A 19,184-nucleotide genomic window follows, 5' to 3' on the forward strand; every position below is an offset into this window, starting at 1 on the left:
AAGCTGTGGTGTATTTATACAGTGGACTACTACTCAGCCATAAAAAAGAATGAAATCATGCCATTTGCAGCAACGTGGATGGACCCAGAGATCATCCTTCTAAGTGAAGTAAGCCAGAAAGGGAAAGAAAAATACCATATATCACTCATAAGTGGAATTAAAAAAAGAAAAGAAAAACACTATGAACTCATCTACAAAAGAGAAACAGACTTGCAGACATAGTAAACAATCATGGTTACCAGGGAAAGGGAGTGGGAAAAGGACAAATTTGGGAGTTTGAGATTTACAAATGTTAGCCACTATATATAAAAATAATTTTTTAAAAAGTTTCTGATGTATAGCACAGGGAACTGTTAAGTATCTTACAATAATCTTTAATGAAAAAATTAAAAATGACTATATGTATGTGTGTGTGTGTGTATATATATGTATATATATACACACACACATGACTGGGACATTTTTCTGTACACCAGAAATTGACATTTTGTATGTAACTGACACTACTTCAACTTAAAAAATTTTTTTAAATTTAAATAAATAAATAAAGCAACGTTAGAGGAGGAAGTCCTGCCGACCATAGCAAACTCTAACACTTGCCTTATGCCAAAAATAATTCCAGATGAATGGGTCTAAATGTAAAACTGAAATCATAAAGGTACTAGAAATAAGACTAGGTTAATGTTTTAAAAATAACCTCAGAGTATGAGAACAAAGGTAGAAACCAGGAATGGTATCAATAAACCAAGAGTGTACAAGGTGCCAGGTGCAGTGCTGATTGTTCCAGTGCCATCCCTTAGCGAGGGCACAGCATGACACCCTCTCGTGGACAAGGATGGGGGGCTATCTGTGTCACCTCCAGAGGGGAGGCCAGGACTCGACTGCAGAACAAACATCAAAAAGAGAAAGACAGGCATATTTCACTACATAAGATTTTATAACTTCTGTAGACCCCTACTTATAAACGAAACCAAAAGACAACTGACAAATACATCTTAAGAAACTGCAAACTACGATAGAGGGGTTAATATATATTAGAAATACTTAATGCATATGAAAAAGACCAATACTCAAAATCACAAAAGTAGAAACAGGAATAAAAGTATAAAAGATGTTCAGTTTGTGTAATCAAAGGAATGACAGTGCAATACGGTGTCCTCTTCAGCTCCAAGGAGAACTAAGGGGAGGCAGGTGCTCTGGTGGTAGCGTGTATTCTGCTACCAGTAACCTGGTAACATTAAAAGTTCAAAATTTTCAGGACATTTAAATTATCCTTTGTACATTTCTGCTGCCAGGAATTTATCCAGTGGAGATCCCAGGGCACACGCACCAAGCATAAGATGCAGAGTCACGAACAATCAGACCATGAATGGAGCGCAGCCCACAGAGAAGACCTGCCCACACTCACGGCGGTGGCCGGGCAGGACCCACAGTAACACTCAGGAACGCTGAACTCCAGTCACCTTGCCGCTGCCGCACAGAGGATGGACCGCTGTGTCCGCACGTAGCACATGCAGGCTGAGAGGGCAAGCAACTTGCTCCGTCACCAGCCAGTGAGAGGCACACAGGTTTGGGGACTGGGGTCTGGGTCCATCTGAAGCTGAAGTCCACACTCTTAATCCCACACTCCACTGCCCTCTGCTTCCAATTAACGGAAAACAAGGTTAGAAAACAGAAATCTCTCATGTTTACAAATACCAAGTGTTCGATGCAGTGCCCCTCAGTGACAGTCCAGCCAGATGCCAGCCGCAGACCTAGTGCTCATGTAACAGAATGAAGCAGGCAGACCAGGTTTACCATTCTTGTCAGTTGTTTATTGTCTGTCATTCTAAAGACGAGCACATTTACAGCATACATGGCTTCGAATGAGCTAAGAATATATAAAACAGTAACTATACGTTTATATATATATTAATACTGCCCAAAAACAAATAAATAAAAGTACCTTAATGCACTAAGCTTGGCAAATACAATTGTGTAGGGACGAAACTGTATTATACAACATTTGTACATTTTTAAAGGAAACCAAAGGCAACTGTGCTGCAGGTGCTTTGACAGAATCCACATCACATCGGCGTTTTCAGTGTCTCAGCGCTTCTTTTAGAGGGGCCCTTAGAAGGAATGCTGGATGGAATCTGCATTTTATGGGAACCTGTAAAACTGCCTGCCTTCTCCAACTGAAAACTCAAGCTCCCATGTGACCTGAGGAGCTGCGGCCACCACGACGGGGGGCCGTGGGCCCCGCTCAGCAAGTTTGGAAGGTCCACCGTGCCGCCGGGAGGCTGACAATCACACAGGAGCCCAGGAGTGGCGTGCACGTTAATACTGAAACCTGAATATTTCCTACATGGTTAGCCGAGTCTTAGACTTGTATGGTGATTCATAGTATGAAGCCAAAATTAGGGAAATAATTCACATAAAGGTGCCACATGCAAAACTGCTAACAAATGACTCAACATTTGCTATATTCCCTTTTGATAAATGCAGGTATTTAATGCTCTTCAGACAAAAAAAAAAATTCTGAAAGCTGTATGAGTAACATTTAATTCAAAATACAAGGGATTTTTTAAAAAGGTAGTGATGCTAAAATGAGAAATGATGGAAATATATAGATAACAGAAAATTACAAAATAAATGAAATGGTGGCAAGGTGAAGACCGTATTGGAAACTGTCTTTGAACAGGGACTGACACACAGGAGACTCCGACACCAGCTGCCGCCACCTGTGCAGTGGGTTCGGCGGACAGGTTTCCCTGCCTCTGCCCTCCAGTGAACCCAGCTGCACGAGGGCCAGGGAGCACGAACCACGACCCACGCCCCTCTGACTCGCCCTCCACACCAGGTCACACCAGACCGTGGGGGTCTCCCCACCCGGCGGGCATCAGGAGACAGCAGGCTCCGTCTGTGCCTGGCTTCTGAGCAGGAAGGGGTCTGGAAGGTCATCTGGGTCCACCCTTACCTGACACCCACCCTGTGTCCCTGCCAACGGCCGGTCCTGCTGTACTTCAGCTCCCCAGGCCCAAGTTTGTTACATGTTTCCAAGTGGCATTTCTCAAGGAGCCCGAAGAATAACATTGAGAATTTTAGACAAAGGAACTTCCTCAGGGTTCACAAGTCATTAGGATCAGCATGACGAACATATGCCACAGGTATTTCTTTTACAGCCTTTAAATAACAGGTAAACATAGTAACGGTAAAAACAGAACTGTTAAAACATACAAACTAAGAAAAAAACTCTGCTATGCGCAGATAAGACTCATCATCATCTTATAATAGATGACCAGACATAATTTTCTATGAAATTCCTAAGTTTTATGGCCCACTAATCCCTTTCAAAATCTCATTTTAGGAGCTATTTCAGCTTTCTCAGTAGCAGTCTTATATACAGAATGAATGGAGGATAATAACAGTTACTGCAGACCTGAAAGACTTTCATCAGACATTCAAACATGATTGTATTGTCTTTTAAAAGATGAAAAAATGGGAAACCCACCAAAGGACACCTATTCTGCAAATATTTAGGTTTCCACTATATGCACGCTCCCCCCTTGTTGACTGACGTGTTGTACAGACCCTGCGGGAGGTCCTGACCGGGAGAGGGGGAGATGTGCCCTGGGACCATGGGACCAGGCATGGGCGTGAGAACAGCAGACAGTGGGCCTCGAGTCCTCAAGCAGACACCCTGTTTTTCAGGACAGAACTGGCCCCGCAGTGTGGGCATCTGTGCGGGTGTGATCTAATAGTCTTATCTCTGATTTGTCAGCCTTTAGGTCAGCTCCTGGTTCCACCTGCGGAGCTGCAGACAGGCCACTGCATCAGAAGACAGTGAGCTGCTTTCCCCAAAACTCTCTTAAGATTTAACATTTAGTGGTCAGCCCAGGATTTAATCAGTGAAACTTATTACTGGTTTACATTGAGATTTTTAAAAAGTAGACTGTAAATCAACGCTCAATTTTGAGTTACTCAGTAAAAAAAAAAAAAAAACACAGTTAGGTAAGCAGCTGCCTAGGTGGGCATTTTAAAAAGTTTTTCTAGCATTTCAGACGTTCTTAGCTTGATCGCTATCAGTAACCACTGACAACCGTGTGTTACGGCCGAGGCTGTCTGAACGGGCAGTCGTCACCATCCGCACTGCTGGGCCCAACATCACCTGCTATGGATCCAATGCAAAAAACATGCTCCATAGACTCTTTAGTGAGATATTTTTTAAAAAACACAAAATAAAAACCAATCCTTCAGGTCTTCTTGAAGAATTCATATACGACACTAGAGGGTACCCACATGTATTACGTAACAGCTAATTAGAGGAAACCGTGTGTTCATGTTTCAACTTTTCCGTAAGTCCCTTCAGGAGGCCTGTAATGCTTGGGAAAAGCCTTCAGCTGCAGGGAATTAAATGCATATTTGCGACTTCCAACATTCTTCATTGTATTTTCTCTTCGACAACCCTCACTGGGGAAAAAACAAGCACAAGAAATGACAGCAGTAAAAAAGGAAAAAAGAAAAGACTTAAACTCAGATGAAATGAACTATTTTCATAGCATTAAAAAAAAAAAAGCTGATTAGTTTAAATGGGTGCCAGACTCATTTACAACAATACACACGCAAGATGGCAGTTTCTGAACAAGGCAGCTGAGAAGCACAGAGATGGACACATGCTGTGAGCGACTGCGAGGGTCCGCTTCGAAAGCAGCGCTGTGTTCAAGCGGAGGACAGCTTTTCTGTTTTGAAGTTAATGATTTCAACTACTTTGCATCTGGTTATCTGAGAGGTCTATCATAACTATAGTTCAAAAGTTCTGTCACACAGCAAATTAAATGGAAAAGTGCTGCTCTTAACCCAAAGCCTTTAAAGAGCTGCATTTTTCTATATTAGCAACAGCTGCTGACCATCGCAAGTTCAAAATGCTGATTTTCCTTGCAGAATTGAACATGCTGCAAAACCATCTGGCTCCAAAGGCTGCTCTAACATGCTGTCTCCACCTAGGACGCAGCTGTCCTGGGGGCACAGCAGCCCCGTGGGCCTGGGCGATGGCTGCACGGCCGTGAGCACCAGGGCGTCAAGGAGTGACCCCACTGAGGCTGCCTTCTCCAGGTAAGCTGCCCTCGCTACAGTCACCTCAGAAGAGTGCCACTGAGCCGGTGAGAGCCCACGGGTGCCCTTCCCTGGAGAGCATGCTACCAGCATCTTCCCCTGCTGCACTGATCAAGGGTTGTCATGGCAACCCAGCGGGCAAAGCAAATGCTGAACAGGAGGATGAGCCGTCAAGCAGGCCTCACAGTCCCAGGTGGGAGCATCAGGGGAGCTCTCTGGGACATGTTCTGGTAGACATCAAGGTAACAGACAAAAGCGAGTCTAAATAGAAATGACTTCCTATAGCACAGTATCTTTATAGTTTTATATTATTCTAAGACAATCTAGCAATTAATTCAACTAGTTATTAAATTTAGTACAAAATCCCCTTCATGAGATGTAAAATTTGCAGTTACCAAGAAACAGGGTTTAAAAAAATATTTCCAGTTGTATGAAGACCATTGTGTCATGCATTTTAAAAAAATATCAGTGGCAATTGCTCAAGCCTTTTAAAGTGAAAGTGACAACTTCATTATCAAGAATATGTAAAATACTTTGGTAAGACAGTAATTTTATTCAAAAGATAAACTCAGGTATTTTAGAAAAGTAGCCACCTGCTTGTTAATAAGTAAGTTAGTAACTCAAATATGCTTTCTTGTCGCCAGAGCTGCAAAGCCCTCAGCTGGATGGGTGTCATCTGAGCTGATCGCCTAGGCCGTGTGAGCAGGGAGCCACTAGAGTAAGTGAAGATCACGTTCGTCTAACATCCAATGATCAGATAAAAATATCACTCCATTTAAAACAGAAGCTATATCGGTTCTTCTTTAATCTTTGGAAGTTCTTACATTATCAGACTATTTCAGATATGGCTTCTCCATTGACATAGAAATATACACACTTCTCAAAAACCACTAGTAACTAGTAAAAGTCAAACTGCTTTGAGGAACAAAGAAAAATAATTTGTGAACTTCGACATTCTCTTTTATTTACACGTTAGAGGCTAATTACTGGTTTAGCTGGCTGAATATACTATATGTGAAATTATAAGCAAGATTACACTTTTATTTCAAGTTAAATTTTAAAATTAAATTGTGTTTACTTTCCCTCAAATGTTTGAATTTGGTTTGAAGTTACAAAATCTGACTAATGAGGCTGATTGCACACACATTGGCACCCAGTGTTTAGCCAAGCTCAGCTTGGTCTTGGGAGGAGGTGTGGGGAGGGGAGGCCATGCTGTGGGAACTGGCATTCCCTGCTGCAGAGCCCTGCCTCCACCCTCAGGTAGGACATTTTCATACATCACGTTGGCTGTGTAATTTTTAGGAGTCAGGAATACATGGAGAAGGTCTTGGATAGATTTTAGAAAGAGGGATTTAATTATTTCAAAGCTATAAGATTTTTTCATTATATCGATAAATTATTTCAAGGACATCTACTTTTTAAATTAAAAATTAGAACTGAAACCCCAAGTGGCAGCTAATTTTAGCGCCACCCCTGTTTTCCCTTTCCAGTGGGGACCGTCCACTTTAGAACGCATCTGGGCATGTCAGCGTCTAGTGATCCTGAAAATCTCCAGTCAGCTGCTGCTGCCAGTGTGCAAGCGCCAGCATTAGCTTAGGAGCAACCCGAAAACCACCACCAAATATCAATGACTCCCCTTTCCTAATCATCTCCCTGTCTTTGTTTTATCCTGCCTGTTTCTACTAAAGCAGAAAAGACTTCAAATATATCTTTAGCCTGATTTCATAAGGCCTCAGTGACATTAAACTCAGCTCAAGGGTGAGCATCCTGAATTTCTTTTCTTAGATATTCTAAAGAACCACCACCACCCACAGCCTCGGCTGATCTCAGTGTCCTTTCTCAATCGAGCCTCGTGACTACAGAGTTAGAATGTACTGCCTTTTGAATGGCCCCTGAAAAGAGACCCCCAAACCCTTACCCTCTCTCCTTCCATCCATTTCTCTCTCATCTTAGCAGCCAGACCTACAAGGGGCAGGAAGGCCTGGCTGGCACCATGACAGGTCGTGGTGTCCACAAGGCCCCCCTGGGGGGCTTGTCTAGCTGGCCATGGCCCCCCTTTACTGGGAGGGGGATCCTGGGCAGAGGAGGGAGTGCTGTGTGTGTGTGGCCATCCGCACACAGTCTCTGCCGGCCTAGAGGTGGGCACAGTGTGTGTCAGCCCACGGGCAGCAGGAGTGCGTTGCCCAGAGCAGGGCTGGGGCGGTGGGCTGTGAACCGTGGACCCTACCTGCCCACTCTCCAATAAAGCAACAAGATGGTTGCAGAGAGTTGACGGGCGCACCTCAATGTGAAGGAGGACACCTCTCGAAGATCACAGGCCTGACAGAACCTTGCCTGTGACCAGTGTCACTTTGCTACAACTTAACTCCACCCATCATTTGGCAGTTGGTGAGAGACGCCCTCCCGAAGGATGTCAGCAGCTGTGCCACAGAGCAGCCACTTCATTTATTCTAGAAAAGACAGGGTGACCACACTGCACTTGTGAGGAGAGTGGCCTCACCTGCAGGTGTGACACCTGCAGGGCCCAGGAGGTCTGGGATGCGGGGGTATGAGGAGGACGGCCTCCCGTCTTAGAACTGGAGGTCTGCGTCTGGCGTCTGTCATCCCCTGCTAACCGCTTCTACAATTCCCAGAACCCGGACTCAGATCTGAGGCCAAAGCAGAGAAACCCCAGAACAGGTTCTGGAAGTCTGCGGAAGGGAATGGAAAGGCCAGACTTCGTGCTGGACTGAGTCTGTGTGTCTGCCTGGGTGTGAAGTTTCTGAAAAAGCCAGCTTCTCTAAATTCACTGCAGTGTTTCTAAGCTGGTGAAAAGAAACACATTTCCATAAATGCAGTGTATGGGGCGCCGGCGGGAGGCCAAGACAGAAGCACAACGTAATTCGAGCTAGAAAACAGGCCACCGCCCATTGCTCGTAGAAGATCTGGGGGCTTCCCCGCAGTCTGTGCAGCGACCTTCTTAGATGTGTCATCTCCCTTCTGCACGCGACTGTTAAGATCACAGTTGTCCCGTTTTATGGACAGTGCCGTGTTAAAATTAAGAGTGATAATGGCAGAAACCACAGCAACCGCTTCTCTCTCGGCTCCGCCTGGCACAACCACTCAAAAGGCAGGCCTCATGTTTTGGTAATTTTTTTCTCGTTACTAACCATATTTGATTTGTGAGAGAGAAAAGCTATCTGGACTTGAATCTGGAATTAAAGATGCAGGTTTTTAAAATGAAAAATGCTATTTCAAGAAAAATAAATGTATATAATGTTAACAGCCTTTTGTTACTATACGCATTAATTCCTGGATCAGTTTAATGATCCTTGAAGATATAAAAGAGTAATTCTAAAGTCACATGCGATATGTTGTTTTTATGTGCCTAACTTGGTACAATGAGCCACTGTAGTCACAGCTTTGTGTCATCCTAACTCGGAAGTAATAACATAAGCAAGGAAATGTTATGATTCTGCAAACTGTTTGCTACTGTAATTTCAGGGACTACGCTTTGAAATGAAAGCAGAAAGTACATGTCCTAGTCAATAGGTGTATCCAGAAGAGCTGGTTAGAAAGCATCTGTCTTACTCATTTCTCTTCAAAAGGAAAGGAAAGGGTAGCCGTACATTTAAATAGTGTCAAATATACAAATTCTTTTCAGACAGAATTCCTTTCTCTAGGAAACAGGGCACATGAGATATACAGATAATAAATAGTTTTACATCAGAAAGAAAAGATTTGGTACAGGTAATTCCAGGCCAGCTAAACATAGCAGTAACAGGGCTCTGTACTGTAAGAACATGTCACAAGCGCTGAAAACTCTACAGAATTTAAATGAACACACCCTCTTGATAAAGTGATTTGGCAGGTATTTACATTTCAGAACAACAAAATGTCAAACTGTAAGGCATGGAATATTTCTTGGCAGACCATGCTTGGACACATTCCTTCTGTCCAGTTAGGTACACGGTGGCTGGATGTGTTCTGGCACTTTTGTTTTTCTTGTGAATTATTTTTCATAATGATACTCATTTACAACGCAATTTGGCCACGAGGTATGCTATACTCAGGCAGAGCCACACAATCAGTAAATTGGGGCTCAGAGCGAGTAAAGGGATGGAACAGAGGAGGCTGGGGTCTAGTCTTAAGTCTCGGATGGGCACCAGGCCGCTCAAGTTCTTCTGGGTGACTACCTCCCGTGTTCCAATGCTGTGAAAAGGAAGAAGGTTGGGAGAAAGGAAAAGAAAAAGGGGGAAAAATAAAGGAAAAAAAAAAAAAGACACGTGCAATGGATTTTATCAAAAGTATGGGGAAAAAGTAGGAGAACCAAAAGATAATAAAAAAAAAATGGAATGAGGCCACAACAGAAAGAAAAGATGATATGCAGAAAAGGGTGTGAACAGAATACCAAAACAAAACGAGCACAGTTACAAGAAAAAAGGAGAGAAAGAGAAGTGAAAATAAGAAAAAATACTGTAGTCTACTGAAAACAAACACGTGGAGGCTGACTAAATGGTTTTCCGTGTTCACTGTCTGGCTGGCCCGGCGCCCCGCATGCCGCCCCGCCATGCTCACATGCGGCCAGACGCAGACTCCAGAAAGCAGGCTGGACATGAAGAACCATTGGGGGTTTGACCTTCTCACAAATGCCTGAGCCGGGCGCGCTGCAGCGTACTTCGCCAGAGCTGCCTCCCAAGTAAGGGCTCGAATGATGCCCGTTTAGCTCTAGGACCGCCCCGAGGCGGAGCCTCCCGCAGACCCACCTGGGCTTCAGGCTGAGCAGTGCCAGCTGGGAGCTGCAGGTCAGTCACTGCATGATGGGATAGACCAAGAATGGAGTCCAACCCAGCTCACTGGAAATCTGGGGTCCCGCCTTTGATGCCATGAAGAAATGTCCCGAGGTGAGGTTCCCCGAGGACCCTGGATGCCCTGGAAGGACCCTGCGGGATGTGCCGTCCTGACTGGGGACCCTTCTCCTGCTGTGAGTGCTGGCTGTCACGTCCCCCGCCGGGGCAGTGCCGGGGGTCGCTGTGGCTGCCTGGGAACTGGGACTGGGGACAGAGGGCGCCCACCAGCAGTGAGCTACAATCGAGTCAGATGGCGAGAGCCAAGCGTACACATCTCTTCCCAGCTCCGCGTGCCACGGTGTCATCCTGACTCGGGCTCGGTGGGAGCAGTTACACCCTGGAAATGACCATAAAAACTGGCAAGCACAGCAGATCAGGTGGTTTTTTGCTTTTTTTGTTTGTTTGGGGGTTTTGTTTGCTTCTTTGGAGAGAGAGCTGGTTGTCAGACACCTGCTAGCCCATCACTGGCCACTGCTCACCCTGGGCCCCCAGGACAAAGCCAGCCGAGTGTCAGCTCTGCCCTTCCCCCAGCCCTCCTCCCCACCCTCCCTCCCCCGGCCGCCCCACCCCCTGCCTGCACGCTCCACTCTTCCACCTCGTGAGATGCAAGCCAGAAAGCACGAGAACCAAAGCGCATCCCTCCACGCAGGGGCACAGCCGAATCCGTGCTGCCCCTCGGGGCTCCGGCCACTGACCCGGCCACCCCGGGCTGGCAGCCTGAGAACTGATACGTCTTCCCCACATGGGAAAATCCAGAAAACACTGAGGTCAGGCATAACAGTGTCACATTAAGAAAAGTGCACGAGGCCAGAGCCTGAGAGGCTGTGAGCTCAGGGGGACAAGGCAGCGGCAGGCACCGGGGGGCCCTGGGGCGGCAGAGGCGACATGGCACTGAACTCTGTTTTCATTTTGAATAACTTCTTCAGTGATTACTAAAGTAATATGTATTTACAGCAGAGATTTCAAAAAGTCCAGGACAACATAAACAAGAAACTTTAAAGAGACACCTGTAACTGGAGGCAGGTGGGGGATTTAGGGAGGCAGAGAGAGGCCTGTTTCCATGGCAGGAAGGTCCTTCCCAGCACAGGACCTTCCTTGGGTCCTTACCCGTCATGAAGGAAAACAACGCGACTTTCCAGACTCAGAAGCACTCAGAATGGTGACAGGAACGACTACCCAGAGGGCAGGTGAGCAGGCCCTTGGGACACTGGGTGGGAGTGTGACTAGCATCCTGTCAAACTGTAAAAGCCTTCCGACGGCGGACACCTTTTAACCTAAGGAATCAGTGGGGCAAACGTGGGGAAGAGAACACACAGGGGTGCCCACTGCGCCCTTGTCTAAAGTGCTAGAACACCAGAGACAGCTGGCGTACTCAGTGACAGCAAACGGGGCAAATCGCGGTGTGCTGGGCGCAAGGCCTGCGGTTCCTGACCTGAAAAAACGCTCACGAGACAGTTAAGTGAGACGGGCAGGCCAAAGCAACGGGCAGAGCCACACACATAAATGCGTCTGTTCACACGTGCGCTCTGCTTCGTGTATCATTCAGGAGCTGGTTAACCGTCGCGCGGGTCAACCTTGCTCACACGGCGCGTGCGCGCGGACCTGCCACAGAGCAGGCATCAACATGCCAGAGTGGTTCCCTGTAGCCGCGGGGGCCTGGCGGGGGTGTAGGTCGGTGTGAGAGTCACTGGGGTGGGGGCTTAGCTGTACTTTCTCATTTTCCTACAAGGAATATCCACCCATCACTCACGTGGTACCAGCTGTAAAAGTGCTTTCTTTGCGTGTTGTAAGCTGTCACAGACGAACCGTGCACAGCCCTGGGCGGGCTGCGGGCCAGCGGGCAGGGCCGCCCACGTGTCTGTCTCTCTAAGGAGACCTCTGTGCTCAGATGCAGTCAGAAGGAGCAGCTGTTCTCATCAAGTCTGTTCCGGGAGCCAAGACTAGATAGAAGCCTTGACAGAAGTGTACTAACTGGACGGCTGTCTCAGGGCCTGGTCTCCTGAACGGACCTGGTCCTAACATTTGCTCCCACACCCTCAGCTGTGCCCTCCGTTTGTCTCGCTTCCTCGCTGGCGGAGGTCCGCATCTCACCAGAGCGGTCCTTCCCCCCACCTCGCAGCTAACGGGGTGTAGGCCCTGCCTCCCCTGGGCACCGGGGCCGCTGAGCCGCCTCTGCCTCCCTGATGCTCTCGTCAGCAGGTGGCCCTGTGGTCACAAGATTTGGATGAACTGGGAAAGACAGAACAGGACACAACGGTTCCACTTTTACAAAATGCTACTGTCAAGAGGCAGGGGCTCAGGCATCGCTTTGGTACATGATTGTGAGAAGGTCAAACAGCAGAAACATACAGAAAGGATAAGAGAATTGAACGCTTTAAAGAATTTGGTGAGAGGACAAATGATAGAGAACATTCAGTAGAAATGACTTGGAAACGAGACTTGAACAGCATTGGTGGCTACATTGAAGGAGACGGGAAAGCAGTTTCTTATCCTTTCTTTTGGTATGCGAGGTGAGGTGCTCCCCAGCACTGCTGGAAACAAGGCATCGCTCAACAGCGGACAGAGTTTAGTCCCCGGTTTCACTCTGCAAACACGCCTGCTGCCTCGGAATCAGAACATCATTAGGGTGAGGTGGCCACGGCGCTGGGACAGGAGACAGGGCTGCTGCCGTGACCAGAAAACACTCCCTGGACACTGTGCTCATGAGAGCACACCCTGCGGGCCAATGGGGAGGAGCGGAGCGGAGAACACCAGCGCGGCCCGCAGACGCAGTGTCTTCCTTCCAGACAGGAAAGAGGTCTATGGGTGATGTCCTCAGCTCGGGCCCTGAATCACCCCAGGAGGGAGGCGGCGGGGGCCGGGGACGCCGTGTGCCGGAGGACGGTCACATGGCTGCATCCGAGCTCCCCGCGCACGCTCCTGCCACCTCGGCCGGCCCCAGGTGCCTGGTCCTGCTCACAGACACCACTGGGCCTGTTTCCCCCTGACTCCAGAGAACACCGCCTCCATGTGACAGTGCCACTGGTTTGACTCTGTGGACATGCGGCGGCGGCGGCGGCAGGGACTCACCTGCGCATGCACTCCAGCGCCTGCGTGAAGACCTGCGGGGCCATGCCGTGCTCGTGCTGCAGGATCAGGCACTGCTCCAGCGTCACCGACATGGCCGTGCGGTCCTTGGCACTCTTGCAGCTGGTGAACCGGACCCCGTTAAGGCGGCGGCAGACCTGCCAACAGGAAGACAGGCTGTGCTTAGAGGGGAGACCCCACGGATGGAAACAGGGCAGGGGCTCCGGACATCCCACGGGCTGGGGGCAAGCACTCAACTCCCAGGCCTGGCGTTCCCTCTGCGCCTGCACCCTAGTTCCACTCCTGCCAGAGCCAGTCACCAACACAGGTCGCTGCCCCAGGACCCCCCCCAACTCAGGGAGGTCAGAGCAGCTCCCAGGATGCCCAGCTCCCAGCGAGTCTCTAGGGGCTTCTGGAAGGCACAGCACAGAACCCCGGTCTCAACTCTACTGTCTGCATGAGTGGGAACAGCTCAGTGGACTGACTCCCCTCCTGACCACTAGGCCACCCTCCAGCTCCACCTGGGGCCCTGGCACAGGATTAGGTCCCAGTGCACCTCCCCTCCCAAGGGACGAGCTCGTGTGAAGCAGCCACCTTAGGGCACCTCCTTTCCCAATGGGAAGGACATCTGGGAGCATTTCCCCTGCACCACTAGGTACAATCCTAGGTACACAGCCCCCAAATCCATAAAGCCCCAGAACAAAAGACCTTTTTTTTTTTTTGTAAGTTTGTGGCATTTGGCAGCATGACCCCATCTGAGTGGATGTCAGACTATTTATAATTTTTATTTATCCCATTTGTATAAATATTCATGCTTTTCAGTGAAAGAATATTCGTGCATTTGCTACCAGAGGGCTGCCCCAGACCCCCTGGGGCTGTGATATCGTCTGCCTGTGCCGCATCACACACAGTGATACCCCACAACCGCGTCACACACCTGTGGCCAGCTGTGCACTGTATCGCCTTTCTCAAACACGGAAACCTGTGAATTCCAAAACACATGGCCACAGAGCTTCAGATGCAGGCCTGCGGCCCCATACCAGATCCCACACTGTGAGACCGCTGGGATCTAACGAAGAGTCAGGCAAGCATGACACTGGGCTCTGTGACCCCGCTGTTCACAGAAAAAACCCCGAGGCCTGCCGGCTGCCCTGTAGACAGCACCAGGCCAGCTTCTCCAGCCAGCGGGTCTCAGCTGGGACCATGTGGCCACTGCCAGGGATGCCACTCGGCAGAGGACACAGTGTGGTCCTAAGCACCGTGTCTAGAGAGGGACAATACAGAAAAGGCCTCAACAAGTTCAGCCAAGACCATCAGGAAGAGGATGGGCTGCTTCTGAGAACAGACAAAAAAATTTTAAAAAGAAAATAAAAAAGATTGTAAGTAGCCAGAGCAAAGTGGAGAGTGAATTAATCCAGATTTGTAAAATCCTAACTGATGAAGTGGATGCACTCACTCAGTTCCACCAGCTGGAGAGCTCATGACCCAGACACATGGAATGAGCCGGAAGGGCAAACAGGGTCAAAGAAAGTTACATCCATAGACAGTGTACCTGGTGCCATGTGAGGTTCTGGAAGGAGGCAGGGCCAGAGGAGTGTCCTGGCCAAGAGAGCTGTCTGCAGCACCAGGCTCCAGTCTTGGGGGAGCCCTAGCCGCTCTGGGGCTCTGGCTGGTCCCCTGATGTGTGAAACGAGGGGTCAGACCTAGCAATATTCCAACTGTTCAGCCAGGGAACCCTTGTTCATACACAGAAGTGAAAATAAATAAGGTCCAAGAAGGGAGGGCAGCTCTCCGCGGGTTGGGGATGGGAGGGATGGGTGGGATGGGTGGCTGAGTGGCTGGGCACTGCTGCCCCCATGCCCACCTGCCCCCTAGGAGCCCCAGGTGGACAATATGAGGACCAACGCGTCCACAGGTCTCTGAGACCTGTCCACCTCTAAATCTCTGCTTCTGTATTTCTGCTGGGGACAAAAAATAAGGGGCTGGATGAACTGCTTGTTTGACCTGGTTACAGGGGATGGCAGATCACCCCCACAGCTGACGGCTTTTCTATCCTATAGTGAGACAGAACCACAGGTCCCAAACGAGGCACGCCCAGGGCTCTGCATGCACTCTCTGTAAGGCCACCTGCGAGTTTATTCCGAGAGACATGGAGAGAGATACATGAGTGCCCGCCCTGTGCCACTGTGTGGAGGGACCGGCTGGGTCACCACGGGTGACCCAGGGTGAGTGGGTGAGCGGGCGACTAGTTTTGAACCTGCCCCACTACGGGCTCAGAGCAGGGACTTGGAACCCCAGAATTAAATTCATGAGAAACTATCTGAAGTGTAAGTACTTCATTTCAGGGGAAATGAGGAGATCTGAACAGCACCGTAGAAGAAACACTGTTTAAAGAGAAGGTAAAGGTTCCCGCGGTCTCCCTTTGAACCTGACAAAAGGTGCAGTGAGTTTCAGCTGGTTATCGACTGTGTGGGCTTCTGAAGGTGACACCTGTCCTCAGCCCAGTTATTAGATGCCCCAGGGGGTGGATCCTGTGTCCAGCTTACGAGAATTCAGGCAGCCCTAAAGTCAGGAACTCACGGGCAACTTCCAGCACCTTCCAGAGTCTGGCAATATGTTCAGTGACTCCCTGGTTTCCGTGTGGAGAAACGCGCCCTCTCCACCCTGGCTGAGGCTCTGCTGTGTCATCATCACCATGATTGACACTGTGTCCTCACTACGGCCAGTACCTCAGCAGCTTGCCAGAGAATGTCCACGTTCTTGTTCTTCCTGGCGTGCACGTTCTGCCCCAGGAAGCGCAGCAGCTCCGGCAGGCATGTCTGGCTCCGCGATCGAGGTAGGCCTGGGAGAGAGGAGGGGTCGTGGGGCTGGGGCCATGCCCAGGGACTTGGCCCAGGTCAGCCGCTGCAGCCTGGAAACAGCCAGGTGACGAGGCCCGGCCAAGTGGACGTTCAGGGTGATGAAAGCAAGAAGGGAGAGCTGTGCTCGGGGCCCCGCCTGGTCCCAGCAGGGCGGAGCCCTCCGCTGCTCCCACCAGCACTGCAGTGCCACCTGCAGACGGCAACCACCTGGCCTCCTTTCAGCTCAGGGGCTGGAAAGGGAACTGAGACCTCTGAGGATAGGAGGGAGCTGAGAGGGATAAGGGAGAGCCGTCAGGGATGGAGGATGCTTAGGGCTGAGGTCTCAACACTGAGAGGGCTCAGCCATTCTTAGGGGACGAGGGTTGGGCAGCTTCCTCCACCATGACAGTGTCCAGGCCCTTCAGGACCCTTTGAGCTAGATCAGTCAGATCACCTCACCTCAGAAACCTAAGGTTTTCAAACACCAGGATCATCAGAGAAAAAGCCTCGAGGTCATGTCTAGGGAAAACAACAAGGGTGCCTGAATCCACAAATCAAAACCCACGACACGGCGTTCTGGGATCTCACTGCACATCCATTTCCACCACACAGCCTTCCCCGGTGCACACAGCGTCCCCCGCTAACCACCTCACCCTCCCAGAGCATGCCCAGCACCACGCTGGTCAGAGGACGGGGGCAGAAGCAGAGAAACGGGAAGGAGGCGCCTGCACGTGTGGGACGCAGTCTGTGATGGGGCCGTGGGAACCCCGAGGCGGTGAGCTGGTCAGGAGATGCACAGCCTTCCCTCCTGAGATCAACTGTAGCTTCCCCCACCTCCTTGCCGCCCTGTCAACGAACACCCGGCATTGATGCACTAAGCAGACTAGGGGACAGTCACCATTCACTAGGTGGGCTCCGTCTGCTCAGCCTCAGGGACCAGAAGTTCTGGGCCGAGGGCCCTGGGGGCGGCGGCTCCCCCAGCATCCCAGCTCATGGGCAGTGCTGCTGGCCGCCCTGGACAGGCCACGCCTGCTCTGCTTTTGCTCCTACAGGCCCCGCCCTTCCTGGCCTTTCACCCCCGGCTGCTCCTGCCTGGGCCTGACCCGGGCTCCTGAAGACTCGCCCTCTGTGCCCCCATTGGTCAAAGGGGTGTGAAACCAGGCCTTCTCCCAAGGCTGCTGTGGGATCAGATAGATACTCATGTAAACCGTGTAGAGGGCCTGGCATGTGCAGGGACTTGACAAGTCTGTCCCTCGTCACTGCAGTCACTGCCGACTCACGTATCTGGGATCCCAAGAGCCCAGGTGCTGGTGACCTTCAGCTGAGTCCTCAGAACTTCTTCAATGTCATCACTTTCGCATCAGAGGCCTGAGACCGCCACGGACGCCTCTCCACATCTTCCCTCCACGGGGACCCCTTTAGAGGACCCCCAGGGGCTGGAGCAGCGCCAGCACAGAGAGGCAGAGTGCATGCCTGACAGGGGCCGGTGCTCGGTGAGTCTGGGAGAGAATCCCCCATGCAGACACAGCGCAGTGAGCCCCGGGTTCCTGCCTGAGATGGGCGGCACGGGGCTGTGTGTCAGTGAGGGGTGCCGCTGTCCCTCTGACTGCCTCCAGGGACATGGGGACAGCCCACCTGCCCCCACCCAGCAGTGGGTGCCCGCCCAGCATCTTACTCTACGAGCCACGGAAGGGGCTGTGGGGATCTCACACCTCATGGTCGGGGGGAGGCAAGTCAATCCCCAATCCCTGGTCGAGTTGGGGTCCTGCCTCTGTAACCCTACCTGTCCCACCAGCAAAAGCACAAGGTGGCCACTGAATGCAGGCGTGAGCACCACAGACTAAGACGGTGTGCAAGGAAGCCCGCCACACAGGGAGAGGAGGGTCAGGCAGGAAGGGCCGTGGCCTGAGGGAAGCTTCTCTGGGTGGAGGCCCAGCTGAGGGGCCTGAGCAGGTGCCCAGGTGGCAGTGGGGATGGGAAGCAAGGGAGATCAGTGCCCAGTACGCAGCGGCACCCGGAGGGTCACCAAGCAAACCTCAAAGACCCTCAGGGACAAAAGACAAGTGAAACTCACTGTGAGTAAAGAAATACTTACAATCTTCTGGCAAGACTTCCTTAAACTGCTCGAAGTAGGAATTTAACCGCACCAAACTCTCCACGTTGATAACTTCTTGTAAAGACGTATCGCCAAACCTTCGGAGGTCGCAAGGGGACACCATTAACTGGCTAATGTTTTTTACCTCTAGCAACAACGCGCCTGCATGAGGACTAGCGAGGCTGATTCTCTCCATCATTCACTGCGCACGTCTAAACTCTAACCACGTTCCTCCTCCCAAGCATAAGGTCGTCTCTCCTGGGTTGGTGACAAGTCTGAATATGTCTCATCAGCAGGAACCCTGCATGATCTGTTACAGATGCGCCAGGAGACAGCCAGACCCCATGTCCTCCCATCCCCGAGTGCTCAGGAGCGGGGCTGGCAGTGGGGCTATGGCTGGGCAGTAAGGACAGTCCTGTTCTCAAATCTGAAGTCATTGGGCTGCTGAATGACCAGCTGTCCCTGCTGGGCCTTGCATGAGGCACCAGCCCTCCTCTTGCCATGCAGGTTCACCTTGCACACCTTACGGGCAGCCAGGACGTGCCGGAGGTGTAAGGGGGCTGAGGAGGAGAGCCGCCCACGAGAAGGCACATGTGGTCACTGAAACACGCAGCCCTGGGGCCCCAGGCCTGGATGCCCATCCCCTCTACCACCTCTCCACCCAGTGATCACCATGCACATTAGCTTCTTCACTGTCCCAGGTCACTCTTTCTGGGGCAGGACTCCCTCCTGTGGGCCCATCCATGCCTAGTGGCTTTCTAGGCACCTGCTCCCTCGGGGTCTCCCTGGGATACAGGTAAGCTGAGGGAGAGCATCCCAGGAGCAGATAAGCAAGCAAAGACCCTGCTCCCCTCAGCCCCCGCCCCACAGCCTCATCCTCCTCCACCTGGCCCTGTGTTCCCTGCCATCTGGCCTCGCCTCAACCCTTTGCGGTACATTCCCAGAAATGCCCTTTCCTGTAGCCGCTCTCGCAGGGTCAGGAACAGCAGCTGCCAGACATAAGGACACCTCCCTGCCGGGGCCCTGACACTGCCCACTCTCCCTGAAGTGGGTCCCTCAGCTCTGCCCACACCCTCCAGGCCTCTGCTTCCTGGGCTGGTGCCCTCAGCCTGAGGCCAGCTCGCCATCTGCCCCCAGCGTGACCCTCCTCCTGGTTCCTGAGGACCAGCTACTCACCACCCACTAGCGGCCCGGCTCTGCAACTCTGCTCGCCGACCCCCACACACCACCCGGCTGAGGCCCGTGCCTTACAGCTCCCCG

The 19,184-nt window shown here is 50.9% G+C and overlaps 1 protein-coding gene across 6 annotated transcripts in view; it reads right to left on the reverse strand.

The window, feature by feature from the left end:
• Positions 1–1,792: 1,792 nt before the first annotated feature.
• Positions 1,793–19,184, reverse strand: part of INPP4A (inositol polyphosphate-4-phosphatase type I A) — a 117,343-nt gene continuing 99,951 nt past the window's right edge. For 5 of the 6 annotated variants that reach the window (XM_032469589.1, XM_032469588.1, XM_032469586.1 and 2 more), the window contains 4 exons: positions 17,925–18,022; positions 15,719–15,831; positions 12,993–13,147; positions 1,793–4,452 (listed from right to left, as the gene is read on the reverse strand). In XM_032469589.1, the coding sequence (XP_032325480.1) occupies positions 4,320–4,452; positions 12,993–13,147; positions 15,719–15,831; positions 17,925–18,022 (499 nt within the window). In that variant the 3' untranslated portion in view covers positions 1,793–4,319. The other variant, XM_032469584.1, reaches the window with a different exon arrangement.

The sequence above is a fragment of the Camelus ferus genome, chromosome 28 (genome assembly GCF_009834535.1).
Source record: "Camelus ferus isolate YT-003-E chromosome 28, BCGSAC_Cfer_1.0, whole genome shotgun sequence".
Lineage (NCBI taxonomy): Eukaryota > Metazoa > Chordata > Mammalia > Artiodactyla > Camelidae > Camelus > Camelus ferus.